This window comes from Molothrus ater, chromosome 1 (genome assembly GCF_012460135.2).
Source record: "Molothrus ater isolate BHLD 08-10-18 breed brown headed cowbird chromosome 1, BPBGC_Mater_1.1, whole genome shotgun sequence".
Lineage (NCBI taxonomy): Eukaryota > Metazoa > Chordata > Aves > Passeriformes > Icteridae > Molothrus > Molothrus ater.
This window is the reverse complement of record NC_050478.2, coordinates 148964114-148985829: the sequence shown is the minus strand read 5'-3', so window position 1 is coordinate 148985829 and position 21716 is coordinate 148964114. Positions and strand designations below refer to the sequence as shown.

Below are 21716 nucleotides of genomic sequence, written 5' to 3'. Positions count from 1 at the left end.
TAATTTGCAATGAGTACTTCATTATGTAGAATGTTAATGTTCATTTATTCCCTGTGTAGGGAACCTGAAGACAAGTGTGAGAATATTTAAATTCATAAACTCATCAAAGGAACTAATTAATTACACATTGAGAGAGAAGCAAACCTGTGCCTTAAGTCTCTCCTTCCCTTCTCTTGATGCCTGGAGAGGCTGCCTAGAACAGAGGCCAGGCAGTGTTAAAGGAATAAAGCAGGGATTTATTAAAAAGGCCTTTAAAGGACACACCTTGGGCAGTGCAAAAGCCTGGCCATGGCTCCACCCAAGATGGACTCAGGGTCACAAGTTTTCCCACTTTTATAAGTTTTGGTCCATTTACATATTGGGTTAATTGTCCAATTACAGTTTCAGGTTATGAAGTCTCATCCTCCCAGTTTGCTCCCCTCAATTCTCTGTTGTTTGCACTTTTTGGGCCTGAAGCTGCAATAGCATCCTTGGTTCTGGGGCTGGACAAGGATTGTTTTGTCTGACTAAGCTGTGAGGAGAACTTGCTAGCACTTTATATGAAGTTCAGAGTTATACACTAATGCAGTACAGAATCTGGAAATATGAAAGCTAAAACTGAAGGCATCACTCGATGGGGAAAAAGGTTGCAGAGCAATAATAGCATATTTCTAGGAGCACTAATCTTGAATATTTTTTAAGATTGGTATGCAAGACCAGTGTATTTTTCATACTCCCTCTGTTGTTTTTCTGCTTTAATGGCCAGATTTTATATGCTTTAAAATGTCCCTGCACTTACTTCTTTTTTTTTTTTTTTTTTTTTTTTTGAATGATACCTGGTTTGAAATTTAAATGTTCTCTTGACAGTTCTTCCAAGAAACTAAGTAGCCTGGAGGACTCTATTAGGATAATGGTATCAGTGATGATGATGATGGGGTCCTCAGAGATGTTGCAGTATTATCATTTCCATGTTACTCTGCTTAGTAGCCTTTATTACATTTAATTATTCTGAGTATTCTTTTGAAGTGACTTCATTTCTAAGAAGTTTTTTTTTGTCTCTGCAGTTTGAAGATGCCAGTTTGGTTGTACTGTTGAAATGAGTAAATGAGGGTTTTTCCCCTTTTGTTCTACTTTTTAAAAATACAGATGCTTCTGTGTCCTCCATAAATTCATCACTGTGTAACTTTAAAAAATATTCTTAATTTTTTTGAGAACTACAGAATTCTTCTTGAATTCCAGCTTTAGTGCTTATAGAAGATAAGGTGTCCTCTTCTCTTCCCACTGCACTTTAAACCTGATAAATCATCTTGTCTCATGATTTGACTAATACAGGGTGGGATTTTTTAACAGTATCTAAGTGCCATAGTACTGCAGCCACTGCACAAATACACAGAGAGTTGGAGTTTCAGACCCCAAATCTTTACAATGTAAATAACTAGGACAGACATGAGGCAAATAACAATAAATTGATTATTGGCACATACAGGCCAATAAACCTGCCATCCTTTTATACTGTTCCTTTGCTGGGGCACTTTATTTTAGCATCTAATGTAATCTGCATACATAATCTCTACTGTTTATTATGTACTTCTTTACACTTCATTTGTTCTCTTTCACTGCATTCACCCTTATTGTAAATTTGTCTTCCAATTTTAGTTCAGTTCAACAACCTCAGGACATAAATCCTTGCTTACAGTGCATTTGTTATTGTTAATTATTGTCTTCAAAGGTAATGGGGTTTCAAAGAAGGGCTCAAGTCTGGTTCATGTTGGCTGAGCCAGAGAGCTGCTGCATTCCCAGGAACTTTGCCTGGAGTGCTGCTGCCTGGGCTCCCTCCTGTGATGGTCCTGAGCACATTTCTGAGAGAGGGAAGGAGCTGCATCTCAGTGCCCACCTGAAGTGTGAAGGGTGGATTATATTGCCTCAAACTCTGTGTTCTGGAGTTATTCTACTCTTTGTTGCTGCACACAGCAAGTTTCTAGAATTCTGCACACATCATGAGAATACAGTTCTCTTTTTCTAGGGGAAATAAATAAAAGACATTCAAGTTCAGCAAGCAGAGTCTGTCTCCTGTCTCAAGTTATTTTTTTTTTCTATTTTTCTGCATGTTTAAAGTACTTCAAAGCTGTTACAGTGCTCTTATGAGATACTGCCTACCAAGAGACTTTTGTTTTGAAATTTCAATCAGGCAAGAGTTGACAAAATAAACAAATGGGTTGAAGTGGCAGTTAGTTTTCATATGTTATGATCAAGCTGTGTACTTTCCAAAAGCTCTATTATTCTGTGACATAGCATCATAGAATGGTTTGGATTGAAAGGGACCTTCAAGATCATCTCATTCCACCTCCCTGCCATGGGCAGGGACACCTTCCACTATCCCAGGTTGCTCCAAGCCCCATCCAACCTGGCTTTGAACACTTCCAGGATGGGGCATCCACAAATTCTCTGGGCAACCTGTACCAGGGCCTCATCATGCTCTGGATAAAGAATTTCTCCTTGTCAGTTTGATGCCACCCCCCTTGTCTTGTCACTCCATGGCCTTGCAAAAAGTCCCTCTGCAGCTCTCTTGGATCCCTTTTAGGCCCTGAAGGGGCTCTGAGTTTTCCCCAGAGCCTTCTCTTCTCCAGGCTGCCCAGCTCCAGCTCTCCCAGGCTGTCTCCAGAGCAGAGGCATCCCAGCCCTTTGAGCATCTTTGATGCCTCCTTTGGAACTGGTCCAGCAGCTCCAAATCCTTTTGATGTTGGGAGCCCCAGAGCAGAGCAGAGGGGCAGAACACCCCCAGGAACATCCCTGGGCTGCAGGAGGGGATCCTGCTCCAGGCCAGCAGCCCCCCCTGCCCTCCCTGGGATGGGCTGCCCAAGGTGGTGGTGGAGCCTCCATCCCTGGAGGTGTTTCAGGAAGGACTGGATGTGGCACCTGGGCTCTGATCTGATGGATGTGGTGATGTCTGGTCACAGGCTGGAGGACTCAGTGATCTCTGAGGCCTTTTCTTACCTGAATAATTCTGGGATTCCTCTCCTCCTGCCCCTCTCAGGGTCCCTGTGCTGCTGTTGAGGAAGCTGCAGGAAGCAGGTCTGCACTGCTGTTGGATTGTGTGAAATTCTCCTGGAAAGAAGCAGCACTTCAGCCTAAAACCTTCCACAGTTTCATTTTGTGTGACATGGAATTGCCTGGACACTGCCTCAGAACCCCAACCTCTGTGGTGTCACTGGAACAGTTTTAAAGTGTTTCCTTGCTGTGGAGTTTGGCACCTCCATGGCTGTGATGAACCTGTTGAAAAGTGGATGCATTTTTGTCCCCTGGACAGGCACAGCAGAGTGTGACATGGGACAGGAGCTGTCCCACCTCTTCCTTCTGAGCTCAGTTACTGCATTGTACATCCACGGGTTTAACTCCCTGAATGCCCTTCCCTCATTCAAGTAAGAAATTTTGTGGGATTCTTCTGTGCAGTGTGCTGGGAAAGTGGCTAATGAAGTTAAATTGACAATTTACTTAACATTTGATAGGAGAGAGGAAATGCTGGTAAGAGATTTTGCTCTGTTGTGACAGCAGTGACTGGGATGTTGGAAAGGCAAGCTGTGTTTTTGCAGTTACCATGGGAAAAGTGTTGGTCATATGCTGTTACCATGGAAATATTCAGTGTGGATTGTTGAAATTAGGAAAATTTCTGGACAGAGTAGAAAGATAATTATACTTTTTATATAGTACAAGGCTGCTCAGGATGTTTGACAGTAGGGATTGACAAAAGGAAACTATGGAGGATTTAGCATCTTCATCTCTCTAAACTTCATGAGACAAAATAAAATGTATGTAATCTCAAAAAATATCAATAATGTAAAGTTTCTGGAGAACTGCTTTATTGGTGCTCAGTGTTTTCTCCTGCCATCATTAAGTTCTGCAGCCTAGCAGGGTTTTTAACAGGATTTCCCCCATTCTAACTGTTTAATGTATTGCAGGGGAGCTGGGCAAGGTCTCTTCTCCCATTGCTGCCTGTTCAAAGAACAGAACAAAAAAAAAAAATTAAAAAAAATAATTGTTTGTGGTAGAAAATGATTTTTTGTGTCCTCTGGCAGAGAAGTTGTCTTGAGCAGTCCAGGCTGAGAAGGGCTGAGTCATTTGCAGCATCACAAAGTGCCTGGCACTGGCTCTGTGAGAGTGCCACAGACTGGACACAGAAAGTTCAACCACTACCAAGTTAACTTGGACTTCCCTTTCATCCTGATGTCTCCTTTGCTAGAAAACCTCCTTTTCCAGATACAAATTAGCATTAAAAATGTCTTCTTTCCAAAGAAAATGTTTAAACTATTGTCTTTTCTTTCCCTCCCCCACTATAGAAATTAAAAATAAAATGGGATTTTAAATGATAAAGTAATTAAGAAAGGCATTAGCTGCATCTCTGTGATGTTGTTTTAGGTATTATCTATTCTTCTCTCAAAGAAATAAAGCTCATGCCATATAAAAAGTGGAAAATCTGACTAATGCCATGCAGGTTTTCATACTTGGTTCTTTTCATGTTTTAATTTGCAATTTTATGCACCAGTCAATGTCAGTTTTTGTTCTAAATATAGAACTAGTGAAAATCATTCATCAGTTGGAGAAGAATATTTTTCCTCAATTAAAACTTCTAATTTTCATTTTGAAAGAGCAGCTTTCAAAGCCTGTGATCAAATGTAGTTTATTTCTGTGTTTTGTCCTGTTCATGGTCCTGCTGCATTGCATGGGCAGGGTGCTCTCACCTCCTGTCCTGCTCTCCCCCAGGAAGGGATAGGACACTTTTAGGACATTTATTCAATGCTAAGGTGAATTTTAGAATTATTTACTGAAGGAAATTGCAAGTAAGGGAATATGGGAATACTCCCTTTGTTTTTTCCTTTGGATACCTGTGAAGTTTAATGAAGCAAAACCCTTTTCATGTTCCATCTTCTTCTTATGGTTTCTTCTTTTGAGGAATGTATCCTCAATATGTCCAAATTTCATAGGAGCAATTTAGGAAATTCGTTTGGATTTTGTGTCACGATTTGGTTTTTCCTGTGTGTTCAGCTCTATGTCTCTGCTGCTGTACATGAGATTTTGCTTGTATTTACTTGGTATTTGTGGATTGCAGTTGCTCTGCACAGCATCAAGTAACAAAGTGTTTCTCTTCTTTAGATGTAAATAATAACAAACAGTGAATATATTTTTACTGTTTGTTAAAGCTTCCTTGTTTTAATTCTCTTGTTCTTCAAATTCTTTTGATTCAGCAGTAATTTCCAAGTATTTTAAATTTGTGCTTAGAGTTTTTGGGTTAAGGACCCCAAATGTGCTGCAGTGCATTTATTTACCTTCAAGTTACACCTTGTTGGCAGTAAAGAAGCTGTTAAGTTGTTGTGTTGTCATTCAGTGTATGTCAGGACCCAGACTGGGAGTAAGCACCAAACTCTCAGGACATTCCTCTCAGGGTATTTTTAAGATTTTTGTTGATTCTTAAAATGGAAACCTTAAGTTTCCATTCTGCCTCCTTTATAAATGAGAACTATTTTATCTATTTTTGCCTTAGTAGATATACAAAACATGACATCTCTATTTTCTGTCATTTTCCACAATACAGTTTAAAGTGAAATCTTTATACTAGAAATTAATTTAAGGATCCTAAGGAGCTGATTGGATGACATTGTCATGAAAAACCACAAACTTTGATTTTTATTTTAATTAATATTTTAATATTTTATTTTAATATTTATTTTTAATACTGTAAATGTTACAGCTTATTTTATATTATTAACTCTGACACCTCTGTTGTGATATTTCAAATGCAGTTTCTATCCTTTCTTGTGATATTCGCCAAATTTTTGGTGTGTTCAAGTTTGATTATTTTTGGTGTCCTGGGAGAAACAGCCAAACAATCTTGGTCTTTTGTTTTGTCTTTTTGTGTAAAAGGTTAATATCACTTTTTGTGTCTTTTCTCTCCCTTTGATAATAAGCTATAAATTAATTGGAACAAAACATAGCATGAGACGAGCAAAAGTAATTCTCTTTGTTCTGTTTTCCAGATGGAATCAGTGTCAGTGGACTCCCACTCTCCAGTCCTTTCAGGCAGGTTGTCAAACCAAGAGTGGAGACCAAACCTCTTAATCCCCAAGAAAGCAGCAAAGTTGGTGATTTCAGTCACGTCAAGGTAGGGGAATGACATCAAAATAAGTAAAACCTGTGGTTTTTTAGTTGTACTGTGCTATGGTTTGTTGTGTGACTAAAAAACAAAGGTTTCCTTGTCTCATAAATATTTCCCTTTGGTTTCCTTTAGCACAGCTTGATGTTCTGTGTTTGGATTGTTATATTAAAGCCAACAAACAAAAAAGGTGAAGAAAGATCAGGCTAAGAGTGGAAATTGCAGAGCTGGCTGTCCCTGTGGTGTACTGGGGGAGCTGTCAGCTCACCTCGTGGTGCTTTCTCAAGCTATTTACTCTGTAGGAAGGTGCTTCTCTGTGAATTCTTGGCTTTCTTGCAGTGAGTTGTTTTTAGTGATGTTCATACAAGTAATAAAACAGAATAGTTGAGAGAGTCAAAGGAAAAGTAAAGAAAAGTAGCAGGGTGGAAGAAGAGTTGTGTAGGTGGAAGAAGAGTTGTGTAGGTGGAAGCTGCACTGTGCTTACCCAGAGTCTGCCCTGGCCTAAGCTGCTCTTTGCTTTTCTGGGACAGATCTTACCTGTTGAAGGTGTAAAGTTGTTATTTAGAGCATGAAATAAATTTAGCTGCATAATGGCCAGATTTGAAGGAGATATAATTTGAGATGAAAATAAGAAAGATTGTAAATAATGGACTGCAGCACTTCATTGGTCTCTTCCCAGCTTTTGGTGAATGTTGTGTTATGTGCAGTATTTGAAACATTCCCTGCACAGATCCATGTTCTGCATCAGCTCATCCTGTCAGGAATTAGAGTGAGTGTTGTATGTGGCAAAACTTGGCTTCAGATGTGTTTGAGAAGCAAACACAGGCTCTGCTTTTCTCAGTGACTTGCTTTGCCTGTGAATTTGATTCTTTCACAACGGGAATATTCACAAGTCTATCTGAGCAATAAACAACTGAAGCTGTTAATTTGTAAATGTGTTTCTTTTGGATCATTAGCACTGTTAATTCATCATCAATTGATTCTGCAGCATAGGAAAGGTCTTAGCAAAATTACTAAAGCCTTTGTGTTTTATGGTATAGTAAGGTGTTTCCAAATTGTTTATAAATATAAATGAGCATGATTGAGGAAATAACTTGCTATTTAAGTGAACAAAATGTCCAGCATTAATTTTTAAGTTCAGAGATTTGTGTAGAATGTCTGACCTGTAGACACTTCTCAGTCACAGCAGCAATGGGAGTGTTACTTCAAGATAGGACTAAAAAAATCTACAAATGCAGAACTTTGCACCAAGTACACAAAGAAAAAAGCATTTCAGTGCACTTTTTGCTTGTCAATCAGTTGTCCTGGCAACCAAGAAGTTGCAGGTTCCCAGTGATCTGTGTGATAGTATTAGAAGGAGATTGAAGGGGTGTAAAGCAGAAACTTGGTTTTCAGCATGTGTAGAAAAACTGTGGTGGGAAGGCACATGCTGGATCCTGTTGCCAGGTTTATGGAATGAATTTTGATTTAATTGGTATTTTGTGATAGAAGAACCATTCAGATGATCAAAACTATGTTGAGTAGGGAATACACATTCCAACAGCATCAAAGGGTTCTTTGCTGAGTAAATGTCTCTGTGTCCTGAGCCTGATGAGCATCACTGCTGTACAGCACCTGTAGCATGCCTGGAGTTTGTCCCAATTAAACTACTATAAACCAACAATTGGATCTGCTTGGATTAAAAATGCCTATGGAGCTCAAAACTATTCAGAACTATGCTAAAAATGTTTCTTGATTCACTGGGCTTTGCACATAATTAAGTCTCTATGTACATGGACAGACATAGTGAGTAGTGGGTAAATGACCAGAAAAAATTACCTGTTATAAGTGAGGAGATGTATTTGCTTCTTTAGGCAGTCATTCTGTGATAATGTGGATTTCTGCTTGTGACTTCTTTAACACTGCTCTTTAGTAGGAAGCAGCACAGGAACCACCAATAGCTTAAAATGAAAGCCAGATAAATTCCAAACCATAGATACAGGGAGTTACTGTAAACAATCCAGTCAATTAAGAATTTACAGATATAATTAGAATGTGCTGTGGTCCAGTTGTCTTGGCTGAGTTTTGAGGAATTTGCTGTAGTTTTGGATTTGAGTCCCTCTGGTTTATACTGGGTGTCTTTGAGTACATGAATTATGTTCATTGTCAAATGCTTTTGCTCAGACATTGCTGTCTGAAATGAAACAATCTGGGATCTGCACATGAGATAGGATCCAAGGTTCCTTTTGATGCTGAGTCTCAAAACGTTTGATATTTATGAACCTTTTTGAGTTCCTTAGAACCTTCTTAAAAGATCCTTGAGTTTCTCGCTGTGGCAGCAGAACAAATCTGGGTTTGTGGGCTGTTTGTCCCTCACAGTGCAGTTTGGGATGAGCTCTGGGTTACATTTGCTTTATTGTTGTGCCAATTAGAGTGATTTAACAAGGACTAATGTAAGAAGCAAGTGGGAGTTTTTAACTTAAGAAGCAAGATGGATCTTAAACCATTTGTATGTGTGGTGAAAACACTCTGCTGTCACTTATTCATGATTAAACAATAGGTGTCTGGTGTGAATATTCAGGGGTAGTGGTTATTTTTCAATCCTGCATGCTGTGCATAAGCTCATCTTCAAATAAAAGTGAATTTCTGCAAATGAAAGTGAGTGTAAATCAATGCTTCTCGTGTTGCTGATTCTGAAATGTCCTTGTTCAGATATTTATAAGCCTCATGCTTAAACCTTCCCTCCCTACTTGTTTGCCTTACAGATTTTGTGCTTCAGTCTTGGATATTGCAGTTGAGCTTCTCTTGCAATCTCTGTTTCCAATTTTGCTGTAGGCTGTCTCCTAATAAACCAGTCACTGGCTTCTGGAAATGACTGTTACAATGAGCTCATAAATTCAGTGTAAAAATTGCTTTATGACCTCATCATAAAGCTTGCTTATACCCTCAAGCTGAATGGAATCTCAGGCTGTAATATTATGTTCAGATACTCATTTCTGCTGTTCAGTGCTGGGTTGTTGTGCTGAGCCTTGTCTAAACTCCGTGGTTGTTCCAGGGTGCATCTGCATGAAAGGATGAATTACTTTCCTTAGGGTAACTCAGCCTTTCAGCATTGCTGTGGTGTGTGAATGTCAGGTTTGAGGCTGAATCTGTTACTTTTTGAGTAACACTGCAGTGTGTTCAGATATTCAGCTATTCTATGTCTTCATGCAAAAGCTGCAGTGAGAAATGTAACCAGATGCCATAATCTCTCAGCAAACACAAGTGTGAGTTTGAACCTGGGGAATTCTGCACTGCTTTTCATGCTTGGAAGCTGAGATTATTCTGGTGTGGTCTAGTTCTTGTCAGATGGAAGAAACAAACTGGCACTTCAGTCCTTATTCCATATGGACTTGAGCTTTAGAGATCAGTCCAACCCAGATGAAGAGTGGAAATGGAGAACTCTTTTAGCTGGGTGATGAAAACTTTGAAAGCATATTGTGAGTTTTTTAAACCCTTGATTTAAGCTGTTAAACATTCCCAGTGCTTACTGGGCAGTTGTTTGGCAGACAGGGCTGGTTTATAATTTATAAAGGATTTGGCTGACTTCTTTATTTGTTTTGAGACTTGTTTGTTCAGGAGAATTTCCTTCTGCATCCTGAATGTGAGCTGTAATTCTGGAGATTCAGCTGCAGAAGCTGGAGGGGTTTAAGTACTCTCATAAAACTGCTCTGTTCTTGCACTCTCACTAAATGGTAGGAAGTGTTAAAATACAGTATGTAGAGCTAATTTAATTTAACACACTGTCTTTAATGAATCTTTTCTGATTTACTCAGCAGTGTATTAAGATGAGATGCAGGCCTTAATTGGATTTTTTTCTATTCAGTTCTCAGGCTTTACTCTTCTATTTGAAAGTGTGCTGCTAATAGGGATAAACTTTATATTGTTGATACTTTAAATTCTAACTCCTTTTATTCATAAACCTTATATCTATTCTAAGTTTAAGCCCTTAAACAGAACAAATGGGATTTTTTTTTTAATTTTTAAAATAATGTTGGACGCTGCTGAATTTAGAGTAGATGTAGAGTCCATAGAACACAACTGAAATTTAGATTCCTTTTCACTGAAGAAATGTGAATATAGGAATGAGATCTTAGGCACAAATATATAGTCCAGTTTGGATGTTGTACTTCCACACTGTCCTATTTTGGAATTCATTACTATTCTTATAAATTCTGTGGCCCTGAGTTCCCCCTCAATATTAAACATGTCAAGTTTTATGTTTCTATCTTGTTTCCCTAATAACTTTCAAGATGGTAGAAGATAAAAAATAAACAAAGCTCTTTCACTTCCAAATCTGATTTTTATCAAAATAATACATATCTTATTTTTTATAATTGACAATTTGTGAGGTGAGTGCTCACATCTCCTGAAGCCTGCTCAGATTGGAGCTGTGAGCCACATCAACCTTTGCCAGGTCAGCAAGGTGTTTTTTATTGCCTTCCTGGCCAAGATTTGCAGTTTTCTTTGAGATAAAGTGGATTATAAAAATAGAGTCATTCTGCAGAAACAAGGGAGAAATGGGTTTTTGGCAATAGGTACCTGTCTGGCAAAATTTGATTATGATCTGGATCTGGATGAAAGCTGGCAATTTTTGAGCAATCTGGGTCTAAATGCTTTTAGCTTTCCTTCCCTGCCCAGTTCAGCTTTGCTTATCTTCCCTCGAGTTCTATAAATAGTTGAGTATTCCACACAATTTCTGCTCTCCACTCCTCTTCTTCTCCTTCTGTGAGTTGGTCTCTCAAGAAAGGAACTGTCTGTTGTGCCCTAGAGAGGACTGCAATTCAGAACACTAAGAAAATACTTGACTAAATCTATTCCCTAGAGCCAGGGGTGGAAAAAACCCTACTGCCCCTTGGATTTGGATAAATTCAATTCATTCAGCTTGTCTTGTATTTTACATTCAATATTAGCACAGTAGCATCTACAATTTCAATGCAATATGTTTCAGAACTTGCTATTTTTCCCATTTTATTTGACATGAAAGGAGGATTAAAAAATTTATAAAGTACTAGTAGAAAAAATTTGGATGGATTCACTGTCTGCCTGTCAAAAGCAGACTTTTTTTGGACTTCCTTCATTGTCACTCAGAAAACAAGTGATGATACCCTGCTCATACCCAAACAAATCTCTCATCAGGAGTATCTGCAGGTGCAATCTCCTGTATAAACCACACTGCATCTCTTTCTTGTCTAAAGATGGACAAAGAGAAATGAAAGTTGGCACCAGCACAATAAACAGAGCTTATGGGACCAGCTGGAGGTGGTCACATCCATAATGACATTGTGATAAGTCAGGAAAAAAAATCTCAATACCAAGGTTGGCTTTTGTAGGAGGGTGTTGGCTGCATAGAAAGTGAGGGGAGAAAAGGAGGAGAAGTTGACTGTGTTAGAATAATGGAGAAATAATAAAGATGGGCTCATGTGAAGACCTGCTGAGCTGGAAACTTGACACGGAGGGAGGGAGGTTTGGGACAAACATCTGGAACAGGGTGGTGAAAGTCCAGTCAGCTCTGCAAGAAATTTTAATAACAATGAGAAACTGAGATGTTTGTGTGAATGCTCTTGCATTAGGTAATAAATTTCCTCCAAATGTTCTTCCAGAGGTCAGAGAGCCCCTGCAGCCTGGCGCTCTCAGAGTGTGACCTGCTGTGTGCTCCACGGTCAGGCGCCACAAATTCAGAATCCCTTTGGGGTTTTGCACATTCATTTTGCACTTGCAAGTTCTTGCATGTTTAGTTTTCCTCTCTTAATAAGAACAGATGAGGGAGGTCAGACAGGGTTTGGATCAAAGACCACTCTTTATTTCAGGTGCCTTATTTACTTGGTTCTTACCTGTGCACATTTACAGTGCTTGTGTTGTAGATCCAGACATTTTTACCTAAATATTGCTCATCCTGCATATGATAATGTTTTCATTCCAAATGTTTGATGGAACTTTTTTGAAATTCCATAATTTTATTGATTTAATAATTTTCTCTGGTCTTTTACCCACAAAACTCAGTGCATTTAGAAGTAATGAAGAATAGCTGTACTGCAGGCTGTGATAAACACTGTGCCATAGTTTTTTCTCTCCATTTGAGAATAAATAATCTGCAGGCAAGTTCAATTTCTTAATATTTCAAATAACTTTTTTTTTGTTGTTGAAATATTTTCAGTTCCTCAATCATAGAGGCAGATCATAGTAAGGCTTGGAGTTTTGTTCTGATTTTTGGGAAGCTGGCCAAGGAGATAAAGAGCATCTTGATAAAAGAAAAGTAAAATCTTTAGACTGTGAGTGTTCTGTTTAGCTAGAAGTGGCATTTTTAATAGCTGCCTTCCCCAGGAGTATGAGAAAGAGAATGAAGTTTAGTAATTTATCACTGTGGGGACTCCAGAAGAGCAGGTCAGGTGTGGTAGTTTTACTCAGAAGAAATGGGAAGTGCAGACTGTGGTGGCTGCAACTGATGCCAAAGCATTTTTGAAAGGGCTCCTCAGAATCTGCTTTACCAACTTTGTTTCACTGAGGGAAGTGACTAGAGAATCATTCCAGCAAGCTCCACATTTGCTGTTTATGGGTAAACCAGGTTTTAAATGTGATAGATCGCAAGTTTTCAGTAAGATGATCTGCAAGAGGGATTGCTTAAGAGAATATAAATTTATTTACAAGTGTGTTTAAAGCTTTTTAATTTAGTACTAATAATGATTATGTGCTAAATTTATCATTGATCAGTCAGAGGCTAACTCTTTGTTAGGAGGAGTAGGACAAGATTGACTTCAAAATGCTGAAATTCCCAAGCAATAAAAATTATCTAAAACTATCAGAAGTAGAGGAGAGGAAATTCTTTGTAAGACAAAGAGGAAAAAGCCCTGAGACTGAAATAAATGCAGCTTTTTAATATTGTGTTAGATAAAACAGATCCAGCTCATATTTTGTTGGTCATTTTATGAAATTGGTTTCTCTCTGTTGTCATTAAATTGCTGATCTTGCTGTGAATTGCAGTGACTGATGATATGAGAGAGGGAAAAGCAGGTGATGAAAAAATGTTATGTGAAGAGGGAAAAGTGTAGGAATTTGAGGGTGTTGATCAAATAGAGTGTCATTTCTTAGATGTTTCTCTATGATTCATTAGACCTGATTTTCTGTAGGTGTAATCTTAGGGTAAATTAAATTCCTAATGTTCTTGTGTTTAAATGGAATAAAAAGCATGTTCTCTGGTAGTAGAAGATCAAAAGTACTATGAATATTGCATTGGGAAATTTATCCTTTAAACTGGTGCATGTTGTTTTTGTGTGGAGTATTTGCTGTGCCACTTAGAGGTGTGTAGTTTGATGATAAATTAGTATAAATATTACTGTTAAGTGACTTGGATGTGCTTCAGCTGTCTGTAGTTATTAAATACAGTGAGCATAATACATCACACTTTGCAGATTGGTAAGAGTGGAGGACTCAGAATGACTTGCTAATTTTAAACCTGGGGCTCTTAAAACATTATTGGTTTAGCTGAAATAAGTCTGAGAAGAGAAAAAGACAAATGACAAGAAGCAATTAAAATACATATTTTGTAATAAAGTAAATCTCTGGAGCAAGGAAGCTTCTAGATTGCTTCACGGCAGTAACTAATGTGTCTAAATTGTATCTAAGTTTAAATTTAAATTTTGTCTAAGTTTATTTTCAGCTATATCTTTGTATCAAATGCCCAGCAAGGTGAGCAGTCCATTTCAGTAATTTTCTTGAGTAATTATGTGAAATTCTACTAATTTTTTGTTAGACACTGTGCAAATGCAAGTAATATTTTTATTACTATTAGATGCAAGTCATAATCAATTATTACTGTTCCTGCCATTTGATGCAGCAGCAGAGAGTCCAGAACAAGGAATAAATTACTTGCCCAAGATCACACAAGTGAAATATTGTCAAAATAAGCACCAAATGCTGCATCCCATTAAGAGGGTGAGAAACGGGTGATGTAATCTTGTTTCTTAAGAATATGAAAAAATCATCTGAAATCCTGCATTCTTCACTGCTGGTGAAATTCAGCATTAGGATTTCTTTGCCTAGAACCTTGATCCTTTACCAAAAGCCATTTCTGGATTTTGCCCCTTGCATGGTGCTTGTTCCCTATGGGCAGCTGTTTGTGTCTTTTTGTTTTAATTCTTCCATGTTATTCTTCATTTGTTTTTCTACCTCTTGTTGGTCAGTGCAGTGCTGCTGGCAATCCACACCCTCTCCCTGAGTTTATCTGCTTGCTTGGTCATCACCTGTAGACTGTAAGTGCTCCAGGCTAGAATAATGAGGGGAATAGCTACAAATGGAGAGAAAATGATCTGAATTATAAAAAAATTGGAATGTTATCCAGATGCTGGGAATCTATTCTTGTAGCCTTGGTGGAAAACTTTGTACTGATCATCCATCTAATCTGATCCTGATAAATTTACCTCTGAGGTTTCAGCATCATGCCAAGAACTCTGAGCTGAAGCAGGCATTTTTGGAAGTTAGCCAATTTTGTGGAAATATTTCAGTGGTAGAAAACTTTCTCCATCCTTAGAGCAGTTCCTGTAATGGTGAAATAGCCTTTTAAAAGTGCATTTTACCATTAGCTCTAATTCGTCTTACCTTCAATTTCCACCACTGGATTTTAAAGCAAATAAAGGCCTTCTGCCCTTGGTATCCTTTTTCTCTACTTATTGTAAATGAGATAATGTGGGACCAATTATTTTTAGAATTTTATTGGGAACTTTTGTGTATGACAGAAATGTCAAATTCTGAAGGAAGGAGGACACTGCTTTTCCTTCACTATTATACAGCTCAGTGATGATTGCCCCCAAAGTGCTGGTTTTGCTCTTGAAGCTGTATTCCTGTAAAGTTTGAAAGTTTTATGAATTATAATGAACATTTTTTTAATGTTTCAGTTTTGAAGCTGACCTTTTGGGTTTCCTTTGTGGTGGCACTGTCATGCAACTATAATGCATAACTTCACCATGGCAAATTTTCTACCACAAAAGAAGTAAAATAGCTTGAATTGTAACTGTTCTTTGTACTTGGTATCGAAGTGTGGGTTATGATCTCCAAGTCTGGATGGAATGGAGTTGAAATTGTGGGTGATTGTTGGATTTTTAACTGAAAAATTATTAAAAGTAGAAATAATTTAATTATCATGTTCTATACCACTTTAGTGAATATTCCTGGGAGTGATGTTCAAATTAAGGGAGGTGAGTTGAGGAAAAGCAAAAGCTGTCCCCAGATCTGAGAAGTCATAACCCTGTATTTTACTAATAACTTTGAATAGTAACTTTGATTTCTGGGGAGTAAAAATATTCCACCCCCCACAAAACCCAAACAATCCTATCCTCAGATGTTTGTGTAGTAGAGCTCTGCTCACCTCACCTCCTTTGTGAAAGCCACTTGCTTTGAGAAGTCCCTGATGGAAAAGGCAACACAATGAGCCTGTGGACATTATCTCTTTATTTGCTGTGTACAGGGGACCTTGTTTCCCCCTGAAAAATCAGAATTTGTGACATAACTGTGTGCACAACAAGATGTTTTTCTGCACTCTGCAGTGCCAGAGTGTTCCTGAGCTGTGTGTTCATCACACCAGGCTCTCCTAGAAGTGTGTGTTGAATCTCTCAAGGAACAGGAAGACATAAATAGGTCTTTATATTAAAGACATAAGTCTTTATATACCAGGAACAAATATTTAGGGAATACTGTCAGGAAGAGAAAGGGAGGAGGAATTAATTTAATCAACCTAATAATTTTGCTTTGAGAAAAAAACACATTCTGCATTTTGGACAAAATTCATTGATATTGCTGTAATGTCCATTATTATAATATCCAGCTTGCTCCAGTGATGAATGTATGGAATATAATTCCAGAAGGGCAACCTGAGAGCAGGAATCTCAAATAGCTCTGCTTGCCCATAACTTCTGATTGCTGCTGTCCAGAGACAGGAGAAAGGGCCCAGATCAGTTCTGACACCTGCAGAGTGTCTCCCATGCACAAAGAACATCAGAAGAACGAAGTCTGTGTCATTGATTTTCCTTCTCTGGAACACTGACATGTTTCTACTTTTGTCTAGAAATGTCTTTTGTTAATATGATTTAATGAGCTCTTTGAAGCTTTTCTGCCTTTTTTTATTTTGGTTTTTGTTTTTGTCTCTTCTTATCTCTCATAGTATTTTCTACTCACTGTTGCTTTGCCATGTACAAATTCCTGGCTGTGTTTTTCAGGAATCTTGCCATCTGTTGAGTACCTTGTACCAGCCTAATGTGTGAAAATCTGTAAGGCTCAGCTCATGCTCTCTTTGCCTCATTTGTTCAGCTCACAGGCTTGCATCTTACTCAGGAAAAAAAATCAAACTATGACCATCAGACTTTGTAAGGATATGTAGAACACCAAATGGGGATAAAAGTCTGCCTGTGGTTTTGACGCTGGTGCATTTTCATTTTGCATCTTAAATTTTACCTTCCTTCCTCAGAACAACAAAATCTCCTTATTTCAAAACACTCCCAGTGTGTATTAGGAACAATTTCTTCACTGAAAGAGTTGTTAAGCACTGGAAGGGGCTGCCCAGGGAGTTGGGGAAGTCACCATCCCTGGAAGTGTTCAAAAAATGTCTGGATGTGGCATTTTGTGATGCTGTTTAGTGGACACGGTGATATTTGGTGAAAGGTTGGACTTGATGATGTTGGATTGATAGTTCTATGATTCTTATCTGGCTCATGTCCCTGCTAAAAAGAACTAAAAAGTAAAAACTTTGTGCAGTTGTCTCAGTGACTGAAGGTTTAATTGCCTTCAGAAGAGTTAGAAAGTCTTTCTGTGTATCTCAGGAAAGAGATCCTGGCTGGCCACTGCTCCCTGTGCTTTCCCAGCAGAGTCTGAATTTTCTAGAAGCTGAACTTGCTTTTGGACACCAAAACATGCAGGTTTCAGGATTAGGAAAACAATGGAAAAATGTCCTTTGTAAACTTGGTCTCTAAGACAAGAAAAGGTTTTTTTTTTGGAAGGAATTGAAAAATTCAGAATGCAGCAAACAAAGTGAGGAGCTGTTCATCCTTTGTGCTCAAATGGTTAAAATCTCCAGAACAGTGAAACTCTTATTAAAATTTTGTCAGCCAGGCCAAAGAGTCAGCCTTGGACTATCCTAAAGAAATAGGCAGGACTGGCTCTGGAGCAGCATGGAGTTCTGCATCACAGCACAGCTTCTCTGCTTCACTGACATCTTTTATTTCCCCCTCTTTTTTTCTCCCCCTTGCTGCATTCCTTTGGAGGAAGGTACAGATTATTTTGATCATTTAGTTCCTGTGTTTTAAAGATGTATTCCTTTACATTTGCCTGGTTACCTGTTAGGAGTTGTGGTGGGCGTTTTATTTTTCTGACCCTTAAAAATAAGCCTTGAATTTTAGCTCATCACCCAGGATAAACTGAAATTTTCCATACTTCTCTCTCTGCATCACCAGCTTGCTGGTTTACATTTTCCTGCTGTTTTATGAATTGGGAAAATCTTATAGAATAGCAGCAGGTTTGAAACAGTGTTTTCCACGTTATGCTCTGTGGAGTGCAGTGCATTTCCTTGCAGGTTTGTCTGTGGGTTTTGTTCAGGCTCTGTTTGATTTGAAAGCAATTAAATGAAAAACAGACACTACAGGTTTAGAGTTTCTCTGCAGCATTTAATACTGGGGGAGTAGGTTCAGATCTGGAGTGGCTGCTCTGAAATGATGGAGAAGATCAAATGTGCAGTTTCAGTATTTCAATTTTTAACCTAAACACCAGGTTCTGAGCTTTTTCTCAGGAATTCTAAATTGAAAGAAAGATTGATTGAGTCAAGCCTACTGTTAAATTAATTTTAATGTGAAGTGATGATGAATATCTGTATGTCTCTTTTTCTGCAATACATTTGTTTATATCTAAATACTTTTTATCAAGAGACAGAGTGACCGAAATTGCTGAGACAGGAAGAATAAGAAAAGCTTTTTTGGTTATTGTCACACAAATTTAGCAATAGCTGAGGTTTTTTCTCCATATTTGACTCCAGGGCATATACAGCTCCCAATTTGAGTAATGCTTTATCTATTATGAAGCAAAGATACACCTTTTTGTGAACTAACAGTATCAGGATGATGCTTTTCATCTCCTTTTTGTATTCAGTTCAGGTCCTGTTTTCCTGTGTGTCTATCCTTGCTTTAGCCCAGCAGCAATCAGTGGGAATAACTAAGGCTGCAAAGAAAATAACCAGGAAAAACTCTGAAATTGGAGTATTCCTTGCCTTTTCCTTTACATTCTATGATAATGTCCAAGTTCTTTAAAATATTTGTGATTGCTGCTTTTGTTTTTTTTTTTCCTTCCTGTCTCAGGAATTTCCCTAATTGCCTGCCAGTGCCACTTCATCAGGTCTTTCTATCAGCTTATGATCATATCATTTATTACAAATTGCTACCCTGCATCTTTAATGAATAATCAGGGCACAGAGTGAAAACAAATCTATGACCTCCTAGAAGGAATTAAGACTTTTTTTTTCTGCAGCTAGAGGTTTTAAGCAGCAATATAAACAAAATAATTTAGCTGCAAATAAACAGAAGGGAATTGTCAACGTTCCCCTTTTTGATTGCATCGCTTCCCTTTTGCTTCCTCCTGAGGAGGTTTCCACTTTTCCTTTACTTTTTCCCGTGGGGAGTTAGAAGAGGAGTTGAGGCTCTGAAACTTCTCTAGTCCTGCCGTGGCTGCAGTGTGAAAATGTCAGCAGTGCCCCCATGCCCATGGGGGACTCTCCCTGTCCCTGTCACGGGACCTCTCCAAGCTGGATCTTGCTGGAATCGTTCTTGGAATTGCAGGGATGCACCTGTTCTGAAATGAATTCAAGAGGACGTTTCAGTGTTGTGGCAGTCTTGGCAAGTGTTGAATGTGTTAATCCTTATGTCCTACCCAAACTTGTGTGCTATTTGGATAAAATTCAGCTTAAATTATCACAGCATCCCAGCAACTTCTGGTGGTTTCTTTTTTTCCTTTTCCTTCTTTTATTTTTTTTTTGTACTGAAATCTGAACCTTTTTAAAAAGAAATCTGATTGAAAGTTAAGCCTTTTATTTAATATGCCACTGAAATGAAATTTCCTCACAGAGAATTTAATTTTAAATAGATTTTTATTTTCCATTAATATATGGTTTAGGATAAAGCTGAGTTAAATAATTTGTGACTGCTAGAGAATGCATGTGTAATTTAACTTGTCTTTTTGCTTGTAAGCTATGCATGACTGAGAGTTCATTATATTTGCAAAAATAAAATCTTACAGGATACTTAATTCCCTGTGATTTATAACCTGGAGTTTGCCTGTCCTACCACCAACTTGTGATTGATTTTGAAGAGAGACCAGAAAAATGACTGTTGGAACTTGAAAAGATTTGTTGCCTACATGGAATTGGACATTATTTAAGTTAAGAAATGGAAGTGTAATCTAAGCAGGAATTTCGGATACGAATTTCATATTTCAAGAATGAAATTTAGACATGGTGCAAATATGATTCCCTCCTATTAATTAAATATCCACAAAGTGGATGGTACTGTGAATGATAAACCTGTTTTATAAATACATGCAAATGTTTCATTTGTGGATTCATATTCTGTGAAAAGTAACTTATTTTCATCTCCCACATACTGGAGTATGTATTTTAAATACATACTTTGTGTGTGTGTGTTGGAGGTTTGCACCATGAAATGGTGGGGAAAACTCCAGAAATAACAGTGAAGAGGGATCTTCTTCAGCAGACACATTTATGTTTCTATTGAAAGTATTTGATCTGTTGGGTCTTGAATACCATTCATGCAAAAGACTGAAATTAACAGTTTTAAGGTCTTTATGAGTTTCTAAATTTTTACTATTTCAAAAAACTGAAGACTATAATGCACTAAACCAATTTGGGAATATTCAGACTGCATAATATGGAAAAGTGTTCAGAAAGATCATTTTTCTTAGATTCCATTACATAAAAGAATTGAAATATCCCCATTTATTTAGCACCCAGGCTAAGCCTGTAAGACCAAGTAGTCTACACTTGGTGAGACCCCTCAGTTACTCAAATGTTTGAAGATCTGTGATATAAACACTCAGTAACAGAGTTTGCAGGAAGAAAACCCCAAAGCAAGCAAGGCTTTGTGAGCACAAAGGAAAGAGACTTGAGTGAGTACAAATGTTTAGGTTTGGAGCAGAGGGATATGGAGCTGCTCATTTTTAAGGAATATTGCTGAAGGCTGCCTGGTTACTAAGCTGATATGGGTGCTTGATGTAGCCTTCACATTCTCCTGTTGTGTCCCTTCTTTTTTTTTTTTTTATTCTATATAATTCACCCTGTATTTCCTGGAAAACTGTATACTTTCATTAAATATATGTATCAGTGCTTTTAGTATTCTGATCTGTGGCTCAGGTTTTGAGCTGCATAAGCTACAAGTAACTTGGAAACTGCAAGATAAAATTAATTCATTCAGCATTATGAAACAAAATTTAAACTGATTAATGCCAGTTAAGATAGTATATAAACATGGAGATATAAAAAAAGAGAACTATAACTTCAGCAGTATGAAAAACAATTTTAAACTGAATAATGCCAGTTAAAATTGTACACAAGTAGGTAGATTTAAAAAAAGAAAAATAGAATATGTTTTTATAAATGAAACTGAAGATATTTCAGTCTTACTTGATTTATATTTAGAAAAAAAAAATACCGTGACTGTTCTACGGCTTTCAGCTGTCATTTTTGTCAGTTCTTAATTTACTTCTTTCCAAACAAGTTTACAAATTTGTTCATTTAAAATGGAAAGTTGACTGCTGCTGTTTCTGTTTAACACATGCTTGAAAATGTGCTACTTTTGAAGATGCTTCTTTAGGTGAAAGCTGAAGTCAAGCATTTGAGCCTGTTTATTTTCAGAAATCTGTTTCAATTGCAACCTGACTGCATCTTCCAGTGTTCCTGCTCGTTTTTAACTTAATAATGGAATTAACACCAGCCACCATTATTTGTTTAATACGAATGTGGGGCTGTTTTATTTCCACTGAGTAAAAGATTGCATGGATGTCTATAAATGTAGAAAGATTCTTCTCACTTTCTCCTGTGAAGTTCTGAAAACCTCAATGAAATCTCACCCTGTTGGAGTTCTGTGAACTGAATTTTTACCCTGAGGTTCTGTGCTGAATGTTTTAATCATGAAAGGGGAGGTGATAGGCATTGGTTGGGATGTCACAGTTGGAATGAAATTTTCTAACTTCCTCTTGTCAAGAGGAGATTTCTTGTTACAACAAGCTGTTAATGGCAGGCAGATGAATAGGCTGGTGATAGGGCACTTGCTTGGAGTGGTTCAGCTTGAATCGAGCAGGAAAAGGCATTTTGAATAGATTTCTCACTTATTATAAAAGTGCACTTTAAGGGTTGACTTTTGTCAACTGTTCTTTCTTGACATAAATATTTCTGAGAACTGCAGAAGACCCAGAATCTTAACACAGTAATTTTGGATCAAAAGTCTCCTTTTCAGAACCTTAGCCCAATTCAGGGCAGTGCACTCTCTTTGGAGACTACTTTTCCATTTTATTGTGGGTTGCCCTGTGCCAT

The 21716-nt window shown here is 37.8% G+C and overlaps 1 protein-coding gene across 3 annotated transcripts in view; it reads left to right on the top strand.

Moving 5' to 3' along the window:
- TRAPPC9 (trafficking protein particle complex subunit 9) overlaps positions 1 to 21716 on the top strand; it is a 450115-nt gene that overhangs the window by 74602 nt on the left and 353797 nt on the right. For all 3 annotated transcript variants that reach the window (XM_036406474.1, XM_054515230.1, XM_036406472.2), the window contains one exon: positions 6009 to 6133. In XM_036406474.1, the coding sequence (XP_036262367.1) occupies positions 6009 to 6133 (125 nt within the window). The remainder of the gene's footprint in view (positions 1 to 6008; positions 6134 to 21716) is intronic.